This window comes from Giraffa tippelskirchi, chromosome 5, assembly GCF_054371585.1.
Source record: "Giraffa tippelskirchi isolate mGirTip1 chromosome 5, T2T-mGirTip1v1.2.pri, whole genome shotgun sequence".
Taxonomy (NCBI): domain Eukaryota; kingdom Metazoa; phylum Chordata; class Mammalia; order Artiodactyla; family Giraffidae; genus Giraffa; species Giraffa tippelskirchi.
In genome coordinates, this window is record NC_137279.1 from 102,043,210 (window position 1) to 102,067,498 (window position 24,289).

Here is a 24,289-nt window from a genome sequence, read left to right on the forward strand (position 1 = left end):
TGGACTTATCTTGTTCGAAGTTTCTGATAGCAGAAGGTAATGCGCACTGTCATTTTTTGGTATGTTTCTCTGAGGTAACGGAAAAGGCAATGGGAACCCACTCCAGTACTCTTGCCTGGAAAATCCCATGGATGGAGTAGCCTGGTAGGCTCCATGGGGTCGCGAAGTCCATGGGGACACGACTGTGCGACTTCACTTTCACTTTTCACTTTCATGCATTGAGAAGGAAATGGCAACCCCCTCCAGTGTCTTGCCTGGAGAATCCCAGCGACGGGGGATCCTGGTGGTCTGCCGTCTATGAGGTCGCACAGACGGACACGACTGAAGCGACTTAGCAGCAGCAGCAGCAGCTCTGAGGGAAGACAGGGCCCTGGAACTTCCCAACCTGATGAATGGCCTCTGTTTGCAGCTTTGAGATTCATTTGACTTGATGGTGTGTGGATTCCACTCCCATTTAATCTCAGTGTGAAATCACTTATCCCATTAATAAACAACATTTCAGATGAAAAAAGCCTGAGTATTATAGCAGGCTGAGGATATAATTAAGTTGTTCCCCAGGAACTGTGGGGAAAAGGATATATTTAGCTGTTTGCACAGACTGGGGATCAGGATACTCTGCCGATGACATATCATATCAAGGAAATTTGTCCAATGGCTCAAGAAGGAAACCCAGTGCCTTCTTCTGAGGCTCATTCTAGGGCCTCCTGGATTATTTCTGTCTCAATAGCCTGTTACCACATTCTGAAGATAGGCACAGGATTGGGCGTTTTGGAAAGGCATTTGCCTGACATAACTCTTCTGTTAATTTCTTTGCAGAAAACCAGAATGGTCACGATGACCTGAAAGGAGCAGCGGTTGTGGCCCCGAGGTAATTTTGAATATCTGTGGGCTCCTGTACAGTGATAACCTCTGCAGACCTCTGATGCGGGGAAAGACAGAAAGTGCTGAATATATTGTGTCGTCAGTTTTGCCCACCACTATTATTCTTTTTCATAATGTTCTCTGCTTTCACTGTGGTACTTGTATTGTTTCCAATTTCTTATTTACTGGTCAAGTTTCAAACCCAAGTCAGTCGACCCAGGTGAACTAAGTCAGAGTGATTTTTTTGCACTCAATTTTTATATCAGGTGTGGTTTCTAGAGTGAGATGCATATCTGCTATATGTTTGGTGTTAGCATGCTGGCATGTGTGTCATAGTAATGTCAATGCCATGTAAGTGGAAGTGTGAAAGCCACTACTCCGTGTCCCTGTATGTGAGGCGTGACTGTACCATCACAGAGAAATCTGTCTGTTCATCAGCCTGTTATTTGGTCAGACCACTGAGCACCTACTGCTTTTTCTCTCTTCTGCCCCTGTAAAACCACGCTGTGTCTCACACACAAAACAGAGTTTTCTCCCTGTCATGGATCAGACCCTTGGCTTCACCACTCAAACATTCCATCAAAACCAGATAGGACTGTACAGTTTCTGATAAGTCTTGGCTTAGTCTTTTGCCGTCCCTCCCCACCAGGTTCAACAGACAGCTGCCACAGATGATAGAGAATGGAGTCCCACAGGACTCTCTAGATGAACACTACCTGACTTACTCAGTTCTTCCTGACCTGTCAGACTCCTTCTGGCCTTATCGGAGCAATGCCATCTTCTCACCTGAGGACGTGGATGTGTCTTATGCTCGGGATGTAACCAGTGAGTATTTTCTTGTGATAGAACTCCACCTATATGCCCAGGTAGACTCTGTACGCTTCGTACTCCCCACCTCTGCGGTGCTGAGGTTTGTCATCCCTGTTGGAAGCGCTGTAGACAGTGATTTGGATGAGACTCTGTGGTAGAGTTTTAAGTACAGACATCAGGTGGGTCAGGGAGCTCTCATTCATTTTTTGGCTCCGGGCTTGTCTCTGTCACCCTGACCCCAGTATCAGGCATTTGACACAAAGCACTTGTGACAACTCTCAACCACCTCAGCTGGAAATCCACAGGAGGTGTCTGTCAGAACTCGTTTGGAGCCAGTGTGTTGTTCCCCGCAATGAGTTAAATTTTTGTCAATGTTCGTGGCCTCTCCAGAAGTGATGACAGACTTGCCTCTTTATAAGGAGAGGTGATTTCCATCATGTGTTTTACTGCGCTCAGCCCCAGTCTCCCTTTTCTCGATGTTGGCAGGTCTTAGCTAAGATGGTATCTGACACCAAGACAGACACAACTGTCCCATTGCCTTGCTTGGATGTTTCCATGAAGTAAGGCTGGGCTCTGGCAGTTCCTCCAGCTTCAAATGGTCATGGTTTCTGTGTAGCACCAAAGATTCTTTTTGATTTGAAGGTTAATAGATTTCACTGGGCTTCCCTGGTGGCTCAGATGGTAAAGAATCTGCCCGCAATGCAGGAGACCCAGGTTCAATCCCTGTATCATGAAGATCCTCTGGACAAGAGAATGGCACCCACTCTAGTATTCTTGGGTGGAGAATTCAATGGACAGAGAGGAGCCTGGTGGGCTATAGTCCATGCGGTCACAAAGAGACCGCCACTACTGAGCGGCTAACGCTTTCACAATTCACCCATCACTCTAGTCTCAAGTATAAATTCCTCTAAACCATCAACAACCACATAGTCTGATGGGACCAAGCAGCACTATAGAAATAATTCTAGAAAATAACTCAGCTCATTTTCTAGCATCTCTGTGGAAAATACATTTTTAAGTGCTTCTACAGACTCAGAACGAAGGCTGTTGGGAGAGATACCAGATCAATCAGCAAATTTCCTCGATGGGTCTGGAAGCAGTCCAGTCTAATTCTCATACGACTTAAGTGTCCTAGAATATCTTTGCTAAAGAATTATGTTCTTACAATTAGAATATTAAGGTCCCTGTTGTATATGTGTTTCCTGAGTAGATATGTGTGAGATCTGATTTGCTTCTTATGACCTGCTGTCTCTGAATTTCCTACTAGACAATGAAAACGATCACAAGCAAGTGAGTGGACAAGAGCTCTCATTTCCCAGGTAATTTGAAAATCTGTGGGCTGTGAATGTCAGTGGTGACAGCAGGAGACCTCAGATCCAGAGAAAAATAGAAAGTACTCTATATAACTCTTTCATCTATTCATGCAGCAGCAAGTATCTCTTTAGTAGTGTTGTCTATTTATGTTTCACAAGTTTGTGCGTTTCAGTTTTTCAATCCTTCAAGTTTAGTAATGTACAGTGAGTTGTCCCAGGTGAAATAACTAAACCTGGGAGTTCCTGTATTCGTGTGTTTTCTCCTGAGTGGGTAAAGTAGGGTGAGAGACTATGGGTCTTACACTGGTTTGGCATCAGCATGTTGGTAAATATTTGATTTCAAGGGAGGAAAATCGAACGATATTCATATTACAACAAAATATTGAAAAAAATAGTTCTTGAAGGCAGAATATCTAGTCTATACCTCCTTTTTCTCCAACTCTGAAAAACTGATCTTGAAGCTATATTTGTGCCAAGAAATATTTTAAAATTGAATGGAATAGAGTCCAAACTCAAACACATCTTTAACTTCTTAAAAGCTGTGTTCACTTGGACACAGGATATCCAGATCAATACAATCTGTGCAGAAAAGTCTGAACCACTGTCCCTGCCTTCTGTGTGTGCTGGGGGTGGTGACGTTAGCATGTAGGGAAAATTCCATCTCCTCCTTCAACCGCTGGTTGTGTGCCCAGTGCCCAGAGAACCTGCTGTCTCTCTCCTACCCCATGGCACCCACACTCCACTCCACATCAGGAGGAGTTACTTCCCTCCTTAAGGGGACTGCTCTTTTGCTTTCTGTGAGCAAACTCAATGCCTGTCATGAAAACCAGCCAGATAGCTTGGGGTCGAATCCTCTTAATTTTCTGTCATCCCTTCTCCACCTGACACAGCGTGAACTTGCTGGATGTTGAAAAGAAGGTGGTGTTCCAGCAATCCCAAGATGAATGTGTTTCAGTACCTTCCACTCTCCAGGAAGGTTCTGCCTGCAACCAGCCTTCCAGTGATGGAAAATTTGCATTTGATGAAGAGAATGTGGAGTCTGCCATGGATGGAGCCTGTGGTTGCTCTCATGCTGAAGAGGATGAAATTTCGACTGGTCTCCCAGGTAGTCTTCGATATATCTGTTAGTCTACTCTGGGAGAATGATCCCGTTTGATAGACCCTATGCTTCCATACTGAAGCCTGATTTGAACCAGACTCTATAGTTGCATTTAAAATGAGACATTCTATGAATGAACTTTTCTAAGTTCCCTGTCATGGTTGTCCCTGGGGTAAACCACTCTACCCAAGGTGGTCCAGCCAGACTCACATGAACCTTAGCAATTGTGGCACAGGAGGTACAAAGGCTTCCTAATTTTGAATGAACCTCTTATCTCACAGGAAATGCTTTAATTGTCATTTCTGGGTAATGTCCCTGCGTTCCTACACCTGTCCAAGGCTTTTTGCAGTCTTGTTTATTTCTTTGGAGATGTCACGACTTTCGTTCACGTCTGTCAACCCATAGCCTCTCTCTTTTCCTTGGACTTATCTTGTTCGAAGTTTCTGATAGCAGAAGGTAATGCGCACTGTCAGTTTTTGGTATGTTTCTCTGAGGTAACGGAAAAGGCAATGGGAACCCACTCCAGTACTCTTGCCTGGAAAATCCCATGGATGGAGTAGCCTGGTAGGCTCCATGGGGTCGCGAAGTCCATGGGGACACGACTGTGCGACTTCACTTTCACTTTTCACTTTCATGCATTGAGAAGGAAATGGCAACCCCCTCCAGTGTCTTGCCTGGAGAATCCCAGCGACGGGGGATCCTGGTGGTCTGCCGTCTATGAGGTCGCACAGACGGACACGACTGAAGCGACTTAGCAGCAGCAGCAGCAGCTCTGAGGGAAGACAGGGCCCTGGAACTTCCCAACCTGATGAATGGCCTCTGTTTGCAGCTTTGAGATTCATTTGACTTGATGGTGTGTGGATTCCACTCCCATTTAATCTCAGTGTGAAATCACTTATCCCATTAATAAACAACATTTCAGATGAAAAAAGCCTGAGTATTATAGCAGGCTGAGGATATAATTAAGTTGTTCCCCAGGAACTGTGGGGAAAAGGATATATTTAGCTGTTTGCACAGACTGGGGATCAGGATACTCTGCCGATGACATATCATATCAAGGAAATTTGTCCAATGGCTCAAGAAGGAAACCCAGTGCCTTCTTCTGAGGCTCATTCTAGGGCCTCCTGGATTATTTCTGTCTCAATAGCCTGTTACCACATTCTGAAGATAGGCACAGGATTGGGCGTTTTGGAAAGGCATTTGCCTGACATAACTCTTCTGTTAATTTCTTTGCAGAAAACCAGAATGGTCACGATGACCTGAAAGGAGCAGCGGTTGTGGCCCCGAGGTAATTTTGAATATCTGTGGGCTCCTGTACAGTGATAACCTCTGCAGACCTCTGATGCGGGGAAAGACAGAAAGTGCTGAATATATTGTGTCGTCAGTTTTGCCCACCACTATTATTCTTTTTCATAATGTTCTCTGCTTTCACTGTGGTACTTATATTGTTTCCAATTTCTTATTTACTGGTCAAGTTTCAAACCCAAGTCAGTCGACCCAGGTGAACTAAGTCAGAGTGATTTTTTTGCACTCAATTTTTATATCAGGTGTGGTTTCTAGAGTGAGATGCATATCTGCTATATGTTTGGTGTTAGCATGCTGGCATGTGTGTCATAGTAATGTCAATGCCATGTAAGTGGAAGTGTGAAAGCCACTACTCCGTGTCCCTGTATGTGAGGCGTGACTGTACCATCACAGAGAAATCTGTCTGTTCATCAGCCTGTTATTTGGTCAGACCACTGAGCACCTACTGCTTTTTCTCTCTTCTGCCCCTGTAAAACCACGCTGTGTCTCACACACAAAACAGAGTTTTCTCCCTGTCATGGATCAGACCCTTGGCTTCACCACTCAAACATTCCATCAAAACCAGATAGGACTGTACAGTTTCTGATAAGTCTTGGCTTAGTCTTTTGCCGTCCCTCCCCACCAGGTTCAACAGACAGCTGCCACAGATGATAGAGAATGGAGTCCCACAGGACTCTCTAGATGAACACTACCTGACTTACTCAGTTCTTCCTGACCTGTCAGACTCCTTCTGGCCTTATCGGAGCAATGCCATCTTCTCACCTGAGGACGTGGATGTGTCTTATGCTCGGGATGTAACCAGTGAGTATTTTCTTGTGATAGAACTCCACCTATATGCCCAGGTAGACTCTGTACGCTTCGTACTCCCCACCTCTGCGGTGCTGAGGTTTGTCATCCCTGTTGGAAGCGCTGTAGACAGTGATTTGGATGAGACTCTGTGGTAGAGTTTTAAGTACAGACATCAGGTGGGTCAGGGAGCTCTCATTCATTTTTTGGCTCCGGGCTTGTCTCTGTCACCCTGACCCCAGTATCAGGCATTTGACACAAAGCACTTGTGACAACTCTCAACCACCTCAGCTGGAAATCCACAGGAGGTGTCTGTCAGAACTCGTTTGGAGCCAGTGTGTTGTTCCCCGCAATGAGTTAAATTTTTGTCAATGTTCGTGGCCTCTCCAGAAGTGATGACAGACTTGCCTCTTTATAAGGAGAGGTGATTTCCATCATGTGTTTTACTGCGCTCAGCCCCAGTCTCCCTTTTCTCGATGTTGGCAGGTCTTAGCTAAGATGGTATCTGACACCAAGACAGACACAACTGTCCCATTGCCTTGCTTGGATGTTTCCATGAAGTAAGGCTGGGCTCTGGCAGTTCCTCCAGCTTCAAATGGTCATGGTTTCTGTGTAGCACCAAAGATTCTTTTTGATTTGAAGGTTAATAGATTTCACTGGGCTTCCCTGGTGGCTCAGATGGTAAAGAATCTGCCCGCAATGCAGGAGACCCAGGTTCAATCCCTGTATCATGAAGATCCTCTGGACAAGAGAATGGCACCCACTCTAGTATTCTTGGGTGGAGAATTCAATGGACAGAGAGGAGCCTGGTGGGCTATAGTCCATGCAGTCACAAAGAGACCGCCACCATTGAGCGGCTAACGCTTTCACAATTCACCCATCACTCTAGTCTCAAGCATAAATTCCTCTGAACCATCAACAACCACATAGTCTGATGGGACCAAGCAGCACTATAGAAATAATTCTAGAAAATAACTCAGCTCATTTTCTAGCATCTCTGTGGAAAATACATTTTTAAGTGCTTCTACAGACTCAGAACGAAGGCTGTTGGGAGAGATACCAGATCAATCAGCAAATTTCCTCGATGGGTCTGGAAGCAGTCCAGTCTAATTCTCATACGACTTAAGTGTCCTAGAATATCTTTGCTAAAGAATTATGTTCTTACAATTAGAATATTAAGGTCCCTGTTGTATATGTGTTTCCTGAGTAGATATGTGTGAGATCTGATTTGCTTCTTATGACCTGCTGTCTCTGAATTTCCTACTAGACAATGAAAACGATCACAAGCAAGTGAGTGGACAAGAGCTCTCATTTCCCAGGTAATTTGAAAATCTGTGGGCTGTGAATGTCAGTGGTGACAGCAGGAGACCTCAGATCCAGAGAAAAATAGAAAGTACTCTATATAACTCTTTCATCTATTCATGCAGCAGCAAGTATCTCTTTAGTAGTGTTGTCTATTTATGTTTCACAAGTTTGTGCGTTTCAGTTTTTCAATCCTTCAAGTTTAGTAATGTACAGTGAGTTGTCCCAGGTGAAATAACTAAACCTGGGAGTTCCTGTATTCGTGTGTTTTCTCCTGAGTGGGTAAAGTAGGGTGAGAGACTATGGGTCTTACACTGGTTTGGCATCAGCATGTTGGTAAATATTTGATTTCAAGGGAGGAAAATCGAACGATATTCATATTACAACAAAATATTGAAAAAAATAGTTCTTGAAGGCAGAATATCTAGTCTATACCTCCTTTTTCTCCAACTCTGAAAAACTGATCTTGAAGCTATATTTGTGCCAAGAAATATTTTAAAATTGAATGGAATAGAGTCCAAACTCAAACACATCTTTAACTTCTTAAAAGCTGTGTTCACTTGGACACAGGATATCCAGATCAATACAATCTGTGCAGAAAAGTCTGAACCACTGTCCCTGCCTTCTGTGTGTGCTGGGGGTGGTGACGTTAGCATGTAGGGAAAATTCCATCTCCTCCTTCAACCGCTGGTTGTGTGCCCAGTGCCCAGAGAACCTGCTGTCTCTCTCCTACCCCATGGCACCCACACTCCACTCCACATCAGGAGGAGTTACTTCCCTCCTTAAGGGGACTGCTCTTTTGCTTTCTGTGAGCAAACTCAATGCCTGTCATGAAAACCAGCCAGATAGCTTGGGGTCGAATCCTCTTAATTTTCTGTCATCCCTTCTCCACCTGACACAGCGTGAACTTGCTGGATGTTGAAAAGAAGGTGGTGTTCCAGCAATCCCAAGATGAATGTGTTTCAGTACCTTCCACTCTCCAGGAAGGTTCTGCCTGCAACCAGCCTTCCAGTGATGGAAAATTTGCATTTGATGAAGAGAATGTGGAGTCTGCCATGGATGGAGCCTGTGGTTGCTCTCATGCTGAAGAGGATGAAATTTCGACTGGTCTCCCAGGTAGTCTTCGATATATCTGTTAGTCTACTCTGGGAGAATGATCCCGTTTGATAGACCCTATGCTTCCATACTGAAGCCTGATTTGAACCAGACTCTATAGTTGCATTTAAAATGAGACATTCTATGAATGAACTTTTCTAAGTTCCCTGTCATGGTTGTCCCTGGGGTAAACCACTCTACCCAAGGTGGTCCAGCCAGACTCACATGAACCTTAGCAATTGTGGCACAGGAGGTACAAAGGCTTCCTAATTTTGAATGAACCTCTTATCTCACAGGAAATGCTTTAATTGTCATTTCTGGGTAATGTCCCTGCGTTCCTACACCTGTCCAAGGCTTTTTGCAGTCTTGTTTATTTCTTTGGAGATGTCACGACTTTCGTTCACGTCTGTCAACCCATAGCCTCTCTCTTTTCCTTGGACTTATCTTGTTCGAAGTTTCTGATAGCAGAAGGTAATGCGCACTGTCAGTTTTTGGTATGTTTCTCTGAGGTAACGGAAAAGGCAATGGGAACCCACTCCAGTACTCTTGCCTGGAAAATCCCATGGATGGAGTAGCCTGGTAGGCTCCATGGGGTCGCGAAGTCCATGGGGACACGACTGTGCGACTTCACTTTCACTTTTCACTTTCATGCATTGAGAAGGAAATGGCAACCCCCTCCAGTGTCTTGCCTGGAGAATCCCAGCGACGGGGGATCCTGGTGGTCTGCCGTCTATGAGGTCGCACAGACGGACACGACTGAAGCGACTTAGCAGCAGCAGCAGCAGCTCTGAGGGAAGACAGGGCCCTGGAACTTCCCAACCTGATGAATGGCCTCTGTTTGCAGCTTTGAGATTCATTTGACTTGATGGTGTGTGGATTCCACTCCCATTTAATCTCAGTGTGAAATCACTTATCCCATTAATAAACAACATTTCAGATGAAAAAAGCCTGAGTATTATAGCAGGCTGAGGATATAATTAAGTTGTTCCCCAGGAACTGTGGGGAAAAGGATATATTTAGCTGTTTGCACAGACTGGGGATCAGGATACTCTGCCGATGACATATCATATCAAGGAAATTTGTCCAATGGCTCAAGAAGGAAACCCAGTGCCTTCTTCTGAGGCTCATTCTAGGGCCTCCTGGATTATTTCTGTCTCAATAGCCTGTTACCACATTCTGAAGATAGGCACAGGATTGGGCGTTTTGGAAAGGCATTTGCCTGACATAACTCTTCTGTTAATTTCTTTGCAGAAAACCAGAATGGTCACGATGACCTGAAAGGAGCAGCGGTTGTGGCCCCGAGGTAATTTTGAATATCTGTGGGCTCCTGTACAGTGATAACCTCTGCAGACCTCTGATGCGGGGAAAGACAGAAAGTGCTGAATATATTGTGTCGTCAGTTTTGCCCACCACTATTATTCTTTTTCATAATGTTCTCTGCTTTCACTGTGGTACTTATATTGTTTCCAATTTCTTATTTACTGGTCAAGTTTCAAACCCAAGTCAGTCGACCCAGGTGAACTAAGTCAGAGTGATTTTTTTGCACTCAATTTTTATATCAGGTGTGGTTTCTAGAGTGAGATGCATATCTGCTATATGTTTGGTGTTAGCATGCTGGCATGTGTGTCATAGTAATGTCAATGCCATGTAAGTGGAAGTGTGAAAGCCACTACTCCGTGTCCCTGTATGTGAGGCGTGACTGTACCATCACAGAGAAATCTGTCTGTTCATCAGCCTGTTATTTGGTCAGACCACTGAGCACCTACTGCTTTTTCTCTCTTCTGCCCCTGTAAAACCACGCTGTGTCTCACACACAAAACAGAGTTTTCTCCCTGTCATGGATCAGACCCTTGGCTTCACCACTCAAACATTCCATCAAAACCAGATAGGACTGTACAGTTTCTGATAAGTCTTGGCTTAGTCTTTTGCCGTCCCTCCCCACCAGGTTCAACAGACAGCTGCCACAGATGATAGAGAATGGAGTCCCACAGGACTCTCTAGATGAACACTACCTGACTTACTCAGTTCTTCCTGACCTGTCAGACTCCTTCTGGCCTTATCGGAGCAATGCCATCTTCTCACCTGAGGACGTGGATGTGTCTTATGCTCGGGATGTAACCAGTGAGTATTTTCTTGTGATAGAACTCCACCTATATGCCCAGGTAGACTCTGTACGCTTCGTACTCCCCACCTCTGCGGTGCTGAGGTTTGTCATCCCTGTTGGAAGCGCTGTAGACAGTGATTTGGATGAGACTCTGTGGTAGAGTTTTAAGTACAGACATCAGGTGGGTCAGGGAGCTCTCATTCATTTTTTGGCTCCGGGCTTGTCTCTGTCACCCTGACCCCAGTATCAGGCATTTGACACAAAGCACTTGTGACAACTCTCAACCACCTCAGCTGGAAATCCACAGGAGGTGTCTGTCAGAACTCGTTTGGAGCCAGTGTGTTGTTCCCCGCAATGAGTTAAATTTTTGTCAATGTTCGTGGCCTCTCCAGAAGTGATGACAGACTTGCCTCTTTATAAGGAGAGGTGATTTCCATCATGTGTTTTACTGCGCTCAGCCCCAGTCTCCCTTTTCTCGATGTTGGCAGGTCTTAGCTAAGATGGTATCTGACACCAAGACAGACACAACTGTCCCATTGCCTTGCTTGGATGTTTCCATGAAGTAAGGCTGGGCTCTGGCAGTTCCTCCAGCTTCAAATGGTCATGGTTTCTGTGTAGCACCAAAGATTCTTTTTGATTTGAAGGTTAATAGATTTCACTGGGCTTCCCTGGTGGCTCAGATGGTAAAGAATCTGCCCGCAATGCAGGAGACCCAGGTTCAATCCCTGTATCATGAAGATCCTCTGGACAAGAGAATGGCACCCACTCTAGTATTCTTGGGTGGAGAATTCAATGGACAGAGAGGAGCCTGGTGGGCTATAGTCCATGCGGTCACAAAGAGACCGCCACCATTGAGCGGCTAACGCTTTCACAATTCACCCATCACTCTAGTCTCAAGCATAAATTCCTCTGAACCATCAACAACCACATAGTCTGATGGGACCAAGCAGCACTATAGAAATAATTCTAGAAAATAACTCAGCTCATTTTCTAGCATCTCTGTGGAAAATACATTTTTAAGTGCTTCTACAGACTTAGAACGAAGGCTGTTGGGAGAGATACCAGATCAATCAGCAAATTTCCTCGATGGGTCTGGAAGCAGTCCAGTCTAATTCTCATACGACTTAAGTGTCCTAGAATATCTTTGCTAAAGAATTATGTTCTTGCAATTAGAATATTAAGGTCCCTGTTGTATATGTGTTTCCTGAGTAGATATGTGTGAGATCTGATTTGCTTCTTATGACCTGCTGTCTCTGAATTTCCTACTAGACAATGAAAACGATCACAAGCAAGTGAGTGGACAAGAGCTCTCATTTCCCAGGTAATTTGAAAATCTGTGGGCTGTGAATGTCAGTGGTGACAGCAGGAGACCTCAGATCCAGAGAAAAATAGAAAGTACTCTATATAACTCTTTCATCTATTCATGCAGCAGCAAGTATCTCTTTAGTAGTGTTGTCTATTTATGTTTCACAAGTTTGTGCGTTTCAGTTTTTCAATCCTTCAAGTTTAGTAATGTACAGTGAGTTGTCCCAGGTGAAATAACTAAACCTGGGAGTTCCTGTATTCGTGTGTTTTCTCCTGAGTGGGTAAAGTAGGGTGAGAGACTATGGGTCTTACACTGGTTTGGCATCAGCATGTTGGTAAATATTTGATTTCAAGGGAGGAAAATCGAACGATATTCATATTACAACAAAATATTGAAAAAAATAGTTCTTGAAGGCAGAATATCTAGTCTATACCTCCTTTTTCTCCAACTCTGAAAAACTGATCTTGAAGCTATATTTGTGCCAAGAAATATTTTAAAATTGAATGGAATAGAGTCCAAACTCAAACACATCTTTAACTTCTTAAAAGCTGTGTTCACTTGGACACAGGATATCCAGATCAATACAATCTGTGCAGAAAAGTCTGAACCACTGTCCCTGCCTTCTGTGTGTGCTGGGGGTGGTGACGTTAGCATGTAGGGAAAATTCCATCTCCTCCTTCAACCGCTGGTTGTGTGCCCAGTGCCCAGAGAACCTGCTGTCTCTCTCCTACCCCATGGCACCCACACTCCACTCCACATCAGGAGGAGTTACTTCCCTCCTTAAGGGGACTGCTCTTTTGCTTTCTGTGAGCAAACTCAATGCCTGTCATGAAAACCAGCCAGATAGCTTGGGGTCGAATCCTCTTAATTTTCTGTCATCCCTTCTCCACCTGACACAGCGTGAACTTGCTGGATGTTGAAAAGAAGGTGGTGTTCCAGCAATCCCAAGATGAATGTGTTTCAGTACCTTCCACTCTCCAGGAAGGTTCTGCCTGCAACCAGCCTTCCAGTGATGGAAAATTTGCATTTGATGAAGAGAATGTGGAGTCTGCCATGGATGGAGCCTGTGGTTGCTCTCATGCTGAAGAGGATGAAATTTCGACTGGTCTCCCAGGTAGTCTTCGATATATCTGTTAGTCTACTCTGGGAGAATGATCCCGTTTGATAGACCCTATGCTTCCATACTGAAGCCTGATTTGAACCAGACTCTATAGTTGCATTTAAAATGAGACATTCTATGAATGAACTTTTCTAAGTTCCCTGTCATGGTTGTCCCTGGGGTAAACCGCTCTACCCAAGGTGGTCCAGCCAGACTCACATGAACCTTAGCAATTGTGGCACAGGAGGTACAAAGGCTTCCTAATTTTGAATGAACCTCTTATCTCACAGGAAATGCTTTAATTGTCATTTCTGGGTAATGTCCCTGCGTTCCTACACCTGTCCAAGGCTTTTTGCAGTCTTGTTTATTTCTTTGGAGGTGTCACGACTTTCGTTCACGTCTGTCAACCCATAGCCTCTCTCTTTTCCTTGGACTTATCTTGTTCGAAGTTTCTGATAGCATAAGGTAATGCGCACTGTCAGTTTTTGGTATGTTTCTCTGAGGTAACGGAAAAGGCAATGGGAACCCACTCCAGTACTCTTGCCTGGAAAATCCCATGGATGGAGTAGCCTGGTAGGCTCCATGGGGTCGCGAAGTCCATGGGGACACGACTGTGCGACTTCACTTTCACTTTTCACTTTCATGCATTGAGAAGGAAATGGCAACCCCCTCCAGTGTCTTGCCTGGAGAATCCCAGCGACGGGGGATCCTGGTGGTCTGCCGTCTATGAGGTCGCACAGACGGACACGACTGAAGCGACTTAGCAGCAGCAGCAGCAGCTCTGAGGGAAGACAGGGCCCTGGAACTTCCCAACCTGATGAATGGCCTCTGTTTGCAGCTTTGAGATTCATTTGACTTGATGGTGTGTGGATTCCACTCCCATTTAATCTCAGTGTGAAATCACTTATCCCATTAATAAACAACATTTCAGATGAAAAAAGCCTGAGTATTATAGCAGGCTGAGGATATAATTAAGTTGTTCCCCAGGAACTGTGGGGAAAAGGATATATTTAGCTGTTTGCACAGACTGGGGATCAGGATACTCTGCCGATGACATATCATATCAAGGAAATTTGTCCAATGGCTCAAGAAGGAAACCCAGTGCCTTCTTCTGAGGCTCATTCTAGGGCCTCCTGGATTATTTCTGTCTCAATAGCCTGTTACCACATTCTGAAGATAGGCACAGGATTGGGCGTTTTGGAAAGGCATTTGCCTGACATAACTCTTCTGTTAATTTCTTTGCAGAAAACCAGAATGGTCACGATGACCTGAAAGGAGCAGCGGTTGTGGCCCCGAGGTAATTTTGAATATCTGTGGGCTCCTGTACAGTGATAACCTCTGCAGACCTCTGATGCGGGGAAAGACAGAAAGTGCTGAATATATTGTGTCGTCAGTTTTGCCCACCACTATTATTCTTTTTCATAATGTTCTCTGCTTTCACTGTGGTACTTGTATTGTTTCCAATTTCTTATTTACTGGTCAAGTTTCAAACCCAAGTCAGTCGACCTAGGTGAACTAAGTCAGAGTGATGTTTTTGCACTCAATTTTTATATCAGGTGTGGTTTCTAGAGTGAGATGCATATCTGCTATATGTTTGGTGTTAGCATGCTGGCATGTGTGTCATAGTAATGTCAATGCCATGTAAGTGGAAGTGTGAAAGCCACTACTCCGTGTCCCTGTATGTGAGGCGTGACTGTACCATCACAGAGAAATCTGTCTGTTCATCAGCCTGTTATTTGGTCAGACCACTGAGCACCTACTGCTTTTTCTCTCTTCCGCCCCTGTAAAACCACGCTGTGTCTCACACACAAAACAGAGTTTTCTCCCTGTCATGGATCAGACCCTTGGCTTCACCACTCAAACATTCCATCAAAACCAGATAGGACTGTACAGTTTCTGATAAGTCTTGGCTTAGTCTTTTGCCGTCCCTCCCCACCAGGTTCAACAGACAGCTGCCACAGATGATAGAGAATGGAGTCCCACAGGACTCTCTAGATGAACACTACCTGACTTACTCAGTTCTTCCTGACCTGTCAGACTCCTTCTGGCCTTATCGGAGCAATGCCATCTTCTCACCTGAGGACGTGGATGTGTCTTATGCTCGGGATGTAACCAGTGAGTATTTTCTTGTGATAGAACTCCACCTATATGCCCAGGTAGACTCTGTACGCTTCGTACTCCCCACCTCTGCGGTGCTGAGGTTTGTCATCCCTGTTGGAAGCGCTGTAGACAGTGATTTGGATGAGACTCTGTGGTAGAGTTTTAAGTACAGACATCAGGTGGGTCAGGGAGCTCTCATTCATTTTTTGGCTCCGGGCTTGTCTCTGTCACCCTGACCCCAGTATCAGGCATTTGACACAAAGCACTTGTGACAACTCTCAACCACCTCAGCTGGAAATCCACAGGAGGTGTCTGTCAGAACTCGTTTGGAGCCAGTGTGTTGTTCCCCGCAATGAGTTAAATTTTTGTCAATGTTCGTGGCCTCTCCAGAAGTGATGACAGACTTGCCTCTTTATAAGGAGAGGTGATTTCCATCATGTGTTTTACTGCGCTCAGCCCCAGTCTCCCTTTTCTCGATGTTGGCAGGTCTTAGCTAAGATGGTATCTGACACCAAGACAGACACAACTGTCCCATTGCCTTGCTTGGATGTTTCCATGAAGTAAGGCTGGGCTCTGGCAGTTCCTCCAGCTTCAAATGGTCATGGTTTCTGTGTAGCACCAAAGATTCTTTTTGATTTGAAGGTTAATAGATTTCACTGGGCTTCCCTGGTGGCTCAGATGGTAAAGAATCTGCCCGCAATGCAGGAGACCCAGGTTCAATCCCTGTATCATGAAGATCCTCTGGACAAGAGAATGGCACCCACTCTAGTATTCTTGGGTGGAGAATTCAATGGACAGAGAGGAGCCTGGTGGGCTATAGTCCATGCGGTCACAAAGAGACCGCCACCATTGAGCGGCTAACGCTTTCACAATTCACCCATCACTCTAGTCTCAAGCATAAATTCCTCTGAACCATCAACAACCACATAGTCTGATGGGACCAAGCAGCACTATAGAAATAATTCTAGAAAATAACTCAGCTCATTTTCTAGCATCTCTGTGGAAAATACATTTTTAAGTGCTTCTACAGACTCAGAACGAAGGCTGTTGGGAGAGATACCAGATCAATCAGCAAATTTCCTCGATGGGTCTGGAAGCAGTCCAGTCTAATTCTCATACGACTTAAGTGTCCTAGAATATCTTTGCTAAAGAATTATGTTCTTGCAATTAGAATATTAAGGTCCCTGTTGTATATGTGTTTCCTGAGTAGATATGTGTGAGATCTGATTTGCTTCTTATGACCTGCTGTCTCTGAATTTCCTACTAGACAATGAAAACGATCACAAGCAAGTGAGTGGACAAGAGCTCTCATTTCCCAGGTAATTTGAAAATCTGTGGGCTGTGAATGTCAGTGGTGACAGCAGGAGACCTCAGATCCAGAGAAAAATAGAAAGTACTCTATATAACTCTTTCATCTATTCATGCAGCAGCAAGTATCTCTTTAGTAGTGTTGTCTATTTATGTTTCACAAGTTTGTGCGTTTCAGTTTTTCAATCCTTCAAGTTTAGTAATGTACAGTGAGTTGTCCCAGGTGAAATAACTAAACCTGGGAGTTCCTGTATTCGTGTGTTTTCTCCTGAGTGGGTAAAGTAGGGTGAGAGCCTATGGGTCTTACACTGGTTTGGCATCAGCATGTTGGTAAATATTTGATTTCAAGGGAGGAAAATCGAACGATATTCATATTACAACAAAATATTGAAAAAAATAGTTCTTGAAGGCAGAATATCTAGTCTATACCTCCTTTTTCTCCAACTCTGAAAAACTGATCTTGAAGCTATATTTGTGCCAAGAAATATTTTAAAATTGAATGGAATAGAGTCCAAACTCAAACACATCTTTAACTTCTTAAAAGCTGTGTTCACTTGGACACAGGATATCCAGATCAATACAATCTGTGCAGAAAAGTCTGAACCACTGTCCCTGCCTTCTGTGTGTGCTGGGGGTGGTGACGTTAGCATGTAGGGAAAATTCCATCTCCTCCTTCAACCGCTGGTTGTGTGCCCAGTGCCCAGAGAACCTGCTGTCTCTCTCCTACCCCATGGCACCCACACTCCACTCCACATCAGGAGGAGTTACTTCCCTCCTTAAGGGGACTGCTCTTTTGCTTTCTGTGAGCAAACTCAATGCCTGTCATGAAAACCAGCCAGATAGCTTGGGGTCGAATCCTCTTAATTTTCTGTCATCCCTTCTCCACCTGACACAGCGTGAACTTGCTGGATGTTGAAAAGAAGGTGGTGTTCCAGCAATCCCAAGATGAATGTGTTTCAGTACCTTCCACTCTCCAGGAAGGTTCTGCCTGCAACCAGCCTTCCAGTGATGGAAAATTTGCATTTGATGAAGAGAATGTGGAGTCTGCCATGGATGGAGCCTGTGGTTGCTCTCATGCTGAAGAGGATGAAATTTCGACTGGTCTCCCAGGTAGTCTTCGATATATCTGTTAGTCTACTCTGGGAGAATGATCCCGTTTGATAGACCCTATGCTTCCATACTGAAGCCTGATTTGAACCAGACTCTATAGTTGCATTTAAAATGAGACATTCTATGAATGAACTTTTCTAAGTTCCCTGTCATGGTTGTCCCTGGGGTAAACCGCTCTACCCAAGGTGGTCCAGCCAGACTCACATGAACCTTAGCAATTGTGGCACAGGAGGTACAAAGGCTTCCTAATTTTGAATGAACCTCTTATCTCACAGGAAATGCTTTAATTGTCATTTCTGGGTAATGTCCCTGCGTTCCTACACCTGTCCAAGGCTTTTTGCAGTCTTGTTTATTTCTTTGGAGGTGTCACGACTTTCGTTCACGTCTGTCAACCCATAGCCTCTCTCTTTTCCTTGGACTTATCTTGTTCGAAGTTTCTGATAGCATAAGGTAATGCGCACTGTCAGTTTTTGGTATGTTTCTCTGAGGTAACGGAAAAGGCAATGGGAACCCACTCCAGTACTCTTGCCTGGAAAATCCCATGGATGGAGTAGCCTGGTAGGCTCCATGGGGTCGCGAAGTCCATGGGGACACGACTGTGCGACTTCACTTTCACTTTTCACTTTCATGCATTGAGAAGGAAATGGCAACCCCCTCCAGTGTCTTGCCTGGAGAATCCCAGCGACGGGGGATCCTGGTGGTCTGCCGTCTATGAGGTCGCACAGACGGACACGACTGAAGCGACTTAGCAGCAGCAGCAGCAGCTCTGAGGGAAGACAGGGCCCTGGAACTTCCCAACCTGATGAATGGCCTCTGTTTGCAGCTTTGAGATTCATTTGACTTGATGGTGTGTGGATTCCACTCCCATTTAATCTCAGTGTGAAATCACTTATCCCATTAATAAACAACATTTCAGATGAAAAAAGCCTGAGTATTATAGCAGGCTGAGGATATAATTAAGTTGTTCCCCAGGAACTGTGGGGAAAAGGATATATTTAGCTGTTTGCACAGACTGGGGATCAGGATACTCTGCCGATGACATATCATATCAAGGAAATTTGTCCAATGGCTCAAGAAGGAAACCCAGTGCCTTCTTCTGAGGCTCATTCTAGGGCCTCCTGGATTATTTCTGTCTCAATAGCCTGTTACCACATTCTGAAGATAGGCACAGGATTGGGCGTTTTGGAAAGGCATTTGCCTGACATAACTCTTCTGTTAATTTCTTTGCAGAAAACCAGAATGGTCACGATGACCTGAAAGGAGCAGCGGTTGGGGCCCCGAGGTAATTTTGAATATCTGTGGGCTCCTGTACAGTGATAACCTCTGCAGACCTCTGATGCGGGGAAAGACAGAAAGTGCTGAATATATTGTGTCGTCAGTTTTGCCCACCACTATTATTCTTTTTCATAATGTTCTCTGCTTTCACTGTGGTACTTGTATTGTTTCCAATTTCTTATTTACTGGTCAAGTTTCAAACCCAAGTCAGTCGACCTAGGTGAACTAAGTCAGAGTGATTTTTTTGCACTCAATTTTTATATCAGGTGTGGTTTCTAGAGTGAGATGCATATCTGCTATATGTTTGGTGTTAGCATGCTGGCATGTGTGTCATAGTAATGTCAATGCCATGTAAGTGGAAGTGTGAAAGCCACTACTCCGTGTCCCTGTATGTGAGGCGTGACTGTACCATCACAGAGAAATCTGTCTGTTCATCAGCCTGTTATTTGGTCAGACCACTGAGCACCTACTGCTTTTTCTCTCTTCCGCCCCTGTAAAACCACGCTGTGTCTCACACACAAAACAGAGTTTTCTCCCTGTCATGGATCAGACCCTTGGCTTCACCACTCAAACATTCCATCAAAACCAGATAGGACTGTACAGTTTCTGATAAGTCTTGGCTTAGTCTTTTGCCGTCCCTCCCCACCAGGTTCAACAGACAGCTGCCACAGATGATAGAGAATGGAGTCCCACAGGACTCTCTAGATGAACACTACCTGACTTACTCAGTTCTTCCTGACCTGTCAGACTCCTTCTGGCCTTATCGGAGCAATGCCATCTTCTCACCTGAGGACGTGGATGTGTCTTATGCTCGGGATGTAACCAGTGAGTATTTTCTTGTGATAGAACTCCACCTATATGCCCAGGTAGACTCTGTACGCTTTGTACTCCCCACCTCTGCGGTGCTGAGGTTTGTCATCCCTGTTGGAAGCGCTGTAGACAGTGATTTGGATGAGACTCTGTGGTAGAGTTTTAAGTACAGACATCAGGTGGGTCAGGGAGCTCTCATTCATTTTTTGGCTCCGGGCTTGTCTCTGTCACCCTGACCCCAGTATCAGGCATTTGACACAAAGCGCTTGTGACAACTCTCAACCACCTCAGCTGGAAATCCACAGGAGGTGTCTGTCAGAACTCGTTTGGAGCCAGTGTGTTGTTCCCCGCAATGAGTTAAATTTTTGTCAATGTTCGTGGCCTCTCCAGAAGTGATGACAGACTTGCCTCTTTATAAGGAGAGGTGATTTCCATCATGTGTTTTACTGCGCTCAGCCCCAGTCTCCCTTTTCTCGATGTTGGCAGGTCTTAGCTAAGATGGTATCTGACACCAAGACAGACACAACTGTCCCATTGCCTTGCTTGGATGTTTCCATGAAGTAAGGCTGGGCTCTGGCAGTTCCTCCAGCTTCAAATGGTCATGGTTTCTGTGTAGCACCAAAGATTCTTTTTGATTTGAAGGTTAATAGATTTCACTGGGCTTCCCTGGTGGCTCAGATGGTAAAGAATCTGCCCGCAATGCAGGAGACCCAGGTTCAATCCCTGTATCATGAAGATCCTCTGGACAAGAGAATGGCACCCACTCTAGTATTCTTGGGTGGAGAATTCAATGGACAGAGAGGAGCCTGGTGGGCTATAGTCCATGCGGTCACAAAGAGACCGCCACTACTGAGCGGCTAACGCTTTCACAATTCACCCATCACTCTAGTCTCAAGTATAAATTCCTCTGAACCATCAACAACCACATAGTCTGATGGGACCAAGCAGCACTATAGAAATAATTCTAGAAAATAACTCAGCTCATTTTCTAGCATCTCTGTGGAAAATACATTTTTAAGTGCTTCTACAGACTTAGAACGAAGGCTGTTGGGAGAGATACCAGATCAATCAGCAAATTTCCTCGATGGGTCTGGAAGCAGTCCAGTCTAATTCTCATACGACTTAAGTGTCCTAGAATATCTTTGCTAAAGAATTATGTTCTTGCAATTAGAATATTAAGGTCCCTGTTGTATATGTGTTTCCTGAGTAGATATGTGTGAGATCTGATTTGCTTCTTATGACCTGCTGTCTCTGAATTTCCTACTAGACAATGAAAACGATCACAAGCAAGTGAGTGGACAAGAGCTCTCATTTCCCAGGTAATTTGAAAATCTGTGGGCTGTGAATGTCAGTGGTGACAGCAGGAGACCTCAGATCCAGAGAAAAATAGAAAGTACTCTATATAACTCTTTCATCTATTCATGCAGCAGCAAGTATCTCTTTAGTAGTGTTGTCTATTTATGTTTCACAAGTTTGTGCGTTTCAGTTTTTCAATCCTTCAAGTTTAGTAATGTACAGTGAGTTGTCCCAGGTGAAATAACTAAACCTGGGAGTTCCTGTATTCGTGTGTTTTCTCCTGAGTGGGTAAAGTAGGGTGAGAGCCTATGGGTCTTACACTGGTTTGGCATCAGCATGTTGGTAAATATTTGATTTCAAGGGAGGAAAATCGAACGATATTCATATTACAACAAAATATTGAAAAAAATAGTTCTTGAAGGCAGAATATCTAGTCTATACCTCCTTTTTCTCCAACTCTGAAAAACTGATCTTGAAGCTATATTTGTGCCAAGAAATATTTTAAAATTGAATGGAATAGAGTCCAAACTCAAACACATCTTTAACTTCTTAAAAGCTGTGTTCACTTGGACACAGGATATCCAGATCAATACAATCTGTGCAGAAAAGTCTGAACCACTGTCCCTGCCTTCTGTGTGTGCTGGGGGTGGTGACGTTAGCATGTAGGGAAAATTCCATCTCCTCCTTCAACCGCTGGTTGTGTGCCCAGTGCCCAGAGAACCTGCTGTCTCTCTCCTACCCCATGGCACCCACACTCCACTCCACATCAGGAGGAGTTACTTCCCTCCTTAAGGGGACTGCTCTTTTGCTTTCTGTGAGCAAACTCAATGCCTGTCATGAAAACCAGCCAGATAGCTTGGGGTCGAATCCTCTTAATTTTCTGTCATCCCTTCTCCACCTGACACAGCGTGAACTTGCTGGATGTTGAAAAGAAGGTGGTGTTCCAGCAATCCCAAGATGAATGTGTTTCAGTACCTTCCACTCTCCAGGAAGGTTCTGCCTGCAACCAGCCTTCCAGTGATGGAAAATTTGCATTTGATGAAGAGAATGTGGAGTCTGCCATGGATGGAGCCTGTGGTTGCTCTCATGCTGAAGAGGATGAAATTTCGACTGGTCTCCCAGGTAGTCTTCGATATATCTGTTAGTCTACTCTGGGAGAATGATCCCGTTTGATAGACCCTATGCTTCCATACTGAAGCCTGATTTGAACCAGACTCTATAGTTGCATTTAAAATGAGACATTCTATGAATGAACTTTTCTAAGTTCCCTGTCATGGTTGTCCCTGGGGTAAACCGCTCTACCCAAGGTGGTCCAGCCAGACTCACATGAACCTTAGCAATTGTGGCACAGGAGGTACAAAGGCTTCCTAATTTTGAATGAACCTCTTATCTCACAGGAAATGCTTTAATTGTCATTTCTGGGTAATGTCCCTGCGTTCCTACACCTGTCCAAGGCTTTTTGCAGTCTTGTTTATTTCTTTGGAGGTGTCACGACTTTCGTTCACGTCTGTCAACCCATAGCCTCTCTCTTTTCCTTGGACTTATCTTGTTCGAAGTTTCTGATAGCAGAAGGTAATGCGCACTGTCAGTTTTTGGTATGTTTCTCTGAGGTAACGGAAAAGGCAATGGGAACCCACTCCAGTACTCTTGCCTGGAAAATCCCATGGATGGAGTAGCCTGGTAGGCTCCATGGGGTCGCGAAGTCCATGGGGACACGACTGTGCGACTTCACTTTCACTTTTCACTTTCATGCATTGAGAAGGAAATGGCAACCCCCTCCAGTGTCTTGCCTGGAGAATCCCAGCGACGGGGGATCCTGGTGGTCTGCCGTCTATGAGGTCGCACAGACGGACACGACTGAAGCGACTTAGCAGCAGCAGCAGCAGCTCTGAGGGAAGACAGGGCCCTGGAACTTCCCAACCTGATGAATGGCCTCTGTTTGCAGCTTTGAGATTCATTTGACTTGATGGTGTGTGGATTCCACTCCCATTTAATCTCAGTGTGAAATCACTTATCCCATTAATAAACAACATTTCAGATGAAAAAAGCCTGAGTATTATAGCAGGCTGAGGATATAATTAAGTTGTTCCCCAGGAACTGTGGGGAAAAGGATATATTTAGCTGTTTGCACAGACTGGGGATCAGGATACTCTGCCGATGACATATCATATCAAGGAAATTTGTCCAATGGCTCAAGAAGGAAACCCAGTGCCTTCTTCTGAGGCTCATTCTAGGGCCTCCTGGATTATTTCTGTCTCAATAGCCTGTTACCACATTCTGAAGATAGGCACAGGATTGGGCGTTTTGGAAAGGCATTTGCCTGACATAACTCTTCTGTTAATTTCTTTGCAGAAAACCAGAATGGTCTCGATGACCTGAAAGGAGCAGCGGTTGGGGCCCCGAGGTAATTTTGAATATCTGTGGGCTCCTGTACAGTGATAACCTCTGCAGACCTCTGATGCGGGGAAAAACAGAAAGTGCTGAATATATTGTGTCGTCAGTTTTGCCCACCACTATTATTCTTTTTCATAATGTTCTCTGCTTTCACTGTGGTACTTGTATTGTTTCCAATTTCTTATTTACTGGTCAAGTTTCAACCCCAAGTCAGTCGACCCAGGTGAACTAAGTCAGAGTGATGTTTTTGCACTCAATTTTTATATCAGGTGTGGTTTCTAGAGTGAGATGCATATCTGCTATATGTTTGGTGTTAGCATGCTGGCATGTGTGTCATAGTAATGTCAATGCCATGTAAGTGGAAGTGTGAAAGCCACTACTCCGTGTCCCTGTATGTGAGGCGTGACTGTACCATCACAGAGAAATCTGTCTGTTCATCAGCCTGTTATTTGGTCAGACCACTGAGCACCTACTGCTTTTTCTCTCTTCTGCCCCTGTAAAACCACGCTGTGTCTCACACACAAAACAGAGTTTTCTCCCTGTCATGGATCAGACCCTTGGCTTCACCACTCAAACATTCCATCAAAACCAGATAGGACTGTACAGTTTCTGATAAGTCTTGGCTTAGTCTTTTGCCGTCCCTCCCCACCAGGTTCAACAGACAGCTGCCACAGATGATAGAGAATGGAGTCCCACAGGACTCTCTAGATGAACACTACCTGACTTACTCAGTTCTTCCTGACCTGTCAGACTCCTTCTGGCCTTATCGGAGCAATGCCATCTTCTCACCTGAGGACGTGGATGTGTCTTATGCTCGGGATGTAACCAGTGAGTATTTTCTTGTGATAGAACTCCACCTATATGCCCAGGTAGACTCTGTACGCTTCGTAGTCCCCACCTCTGGGGTGCTGAGGTT

General features: G+C 44.8%; 1 protein-coding gene across 1 annotated transcript in view; it reads left to right on the forward strand.

Annotated features, from left to right (window-relative positions):
* The window catches only part of LOC145504749 (NBPF family member NBPF19-like), a 251,607-nt gene that overhangs the window by 13,205 nt on the left and 214,113 nt on the right, over positions 1-24,289 (forward strand). Inside the window, exons 8-29 of the mRNA XM_081486056.1 lie at positions 817-868; positions 1,511-1,686; positions 2,939-2,990; positions 3,875-4,089; positions 5,320-5,371; positions 6,014-6,189; positions 7,442-7,493; positions 8,378-8,592; positions 9,823-9,874; positions 10,517-10,692; positions 11,945-11,996; positions 12,881-13,095; positions 14,326-14,377; positions 15,020-15,195; positions 16,448-16,499; positions 17,384-17,598; positions 18,829-18,880; positions 19,523-19,698; positions 20,951-21,002; positions 21,887-22,101; positions 23,332-23,383; positions 24,026-24,201. Of these exons, the coding sequence (XP_081342182.1) occupies positions 817-868; positions 1,511-1,686; positions 2,939-2,990; positions 3,875-4,089; positions 5,320-5,371; positions 6,014-6,189; positions 7,442-7,493; positions 8,378-8,592; positions 9,823-9,874; positions 10,517-10,692; positions 11,945-11,996; positions 12,881-13,095; positions 14,326-14,377; positions 15,020-15,195; positions 16,448-16,499; positions 17,384-17,598; positions 18,829-18,880; positions 19,523-19,698; positions 20,951-21,002; positions 21,887-22,101; positions 23,332-23,383; positions 24,026-24,201 (2,703 nt within the window). The remainder of the gene's footprint in view (positions 1-816; positions 869-1,510; positions 1,687-2,938; positions 2,991-3,874; positions 4,090-5,319; positions 5,372-6,013; positions 6,190-7,441; positions 7,494-8,377; positions 8,593-9,822; positions 9,875-10,516; positions 10,693-11,944; positions 11,997-12,880; positions 13,096-14,325; positions 14,378-15,019; positions 15,196-16,447; positions 16,500-17,383; positions 17,599-18,828; positions 18,881-19,522; positions 19,699-20,950; positions 21,003-21,886; positions 22,102-23,331; positions 23,384-24,025; positions 24,202-24,289) is intronic.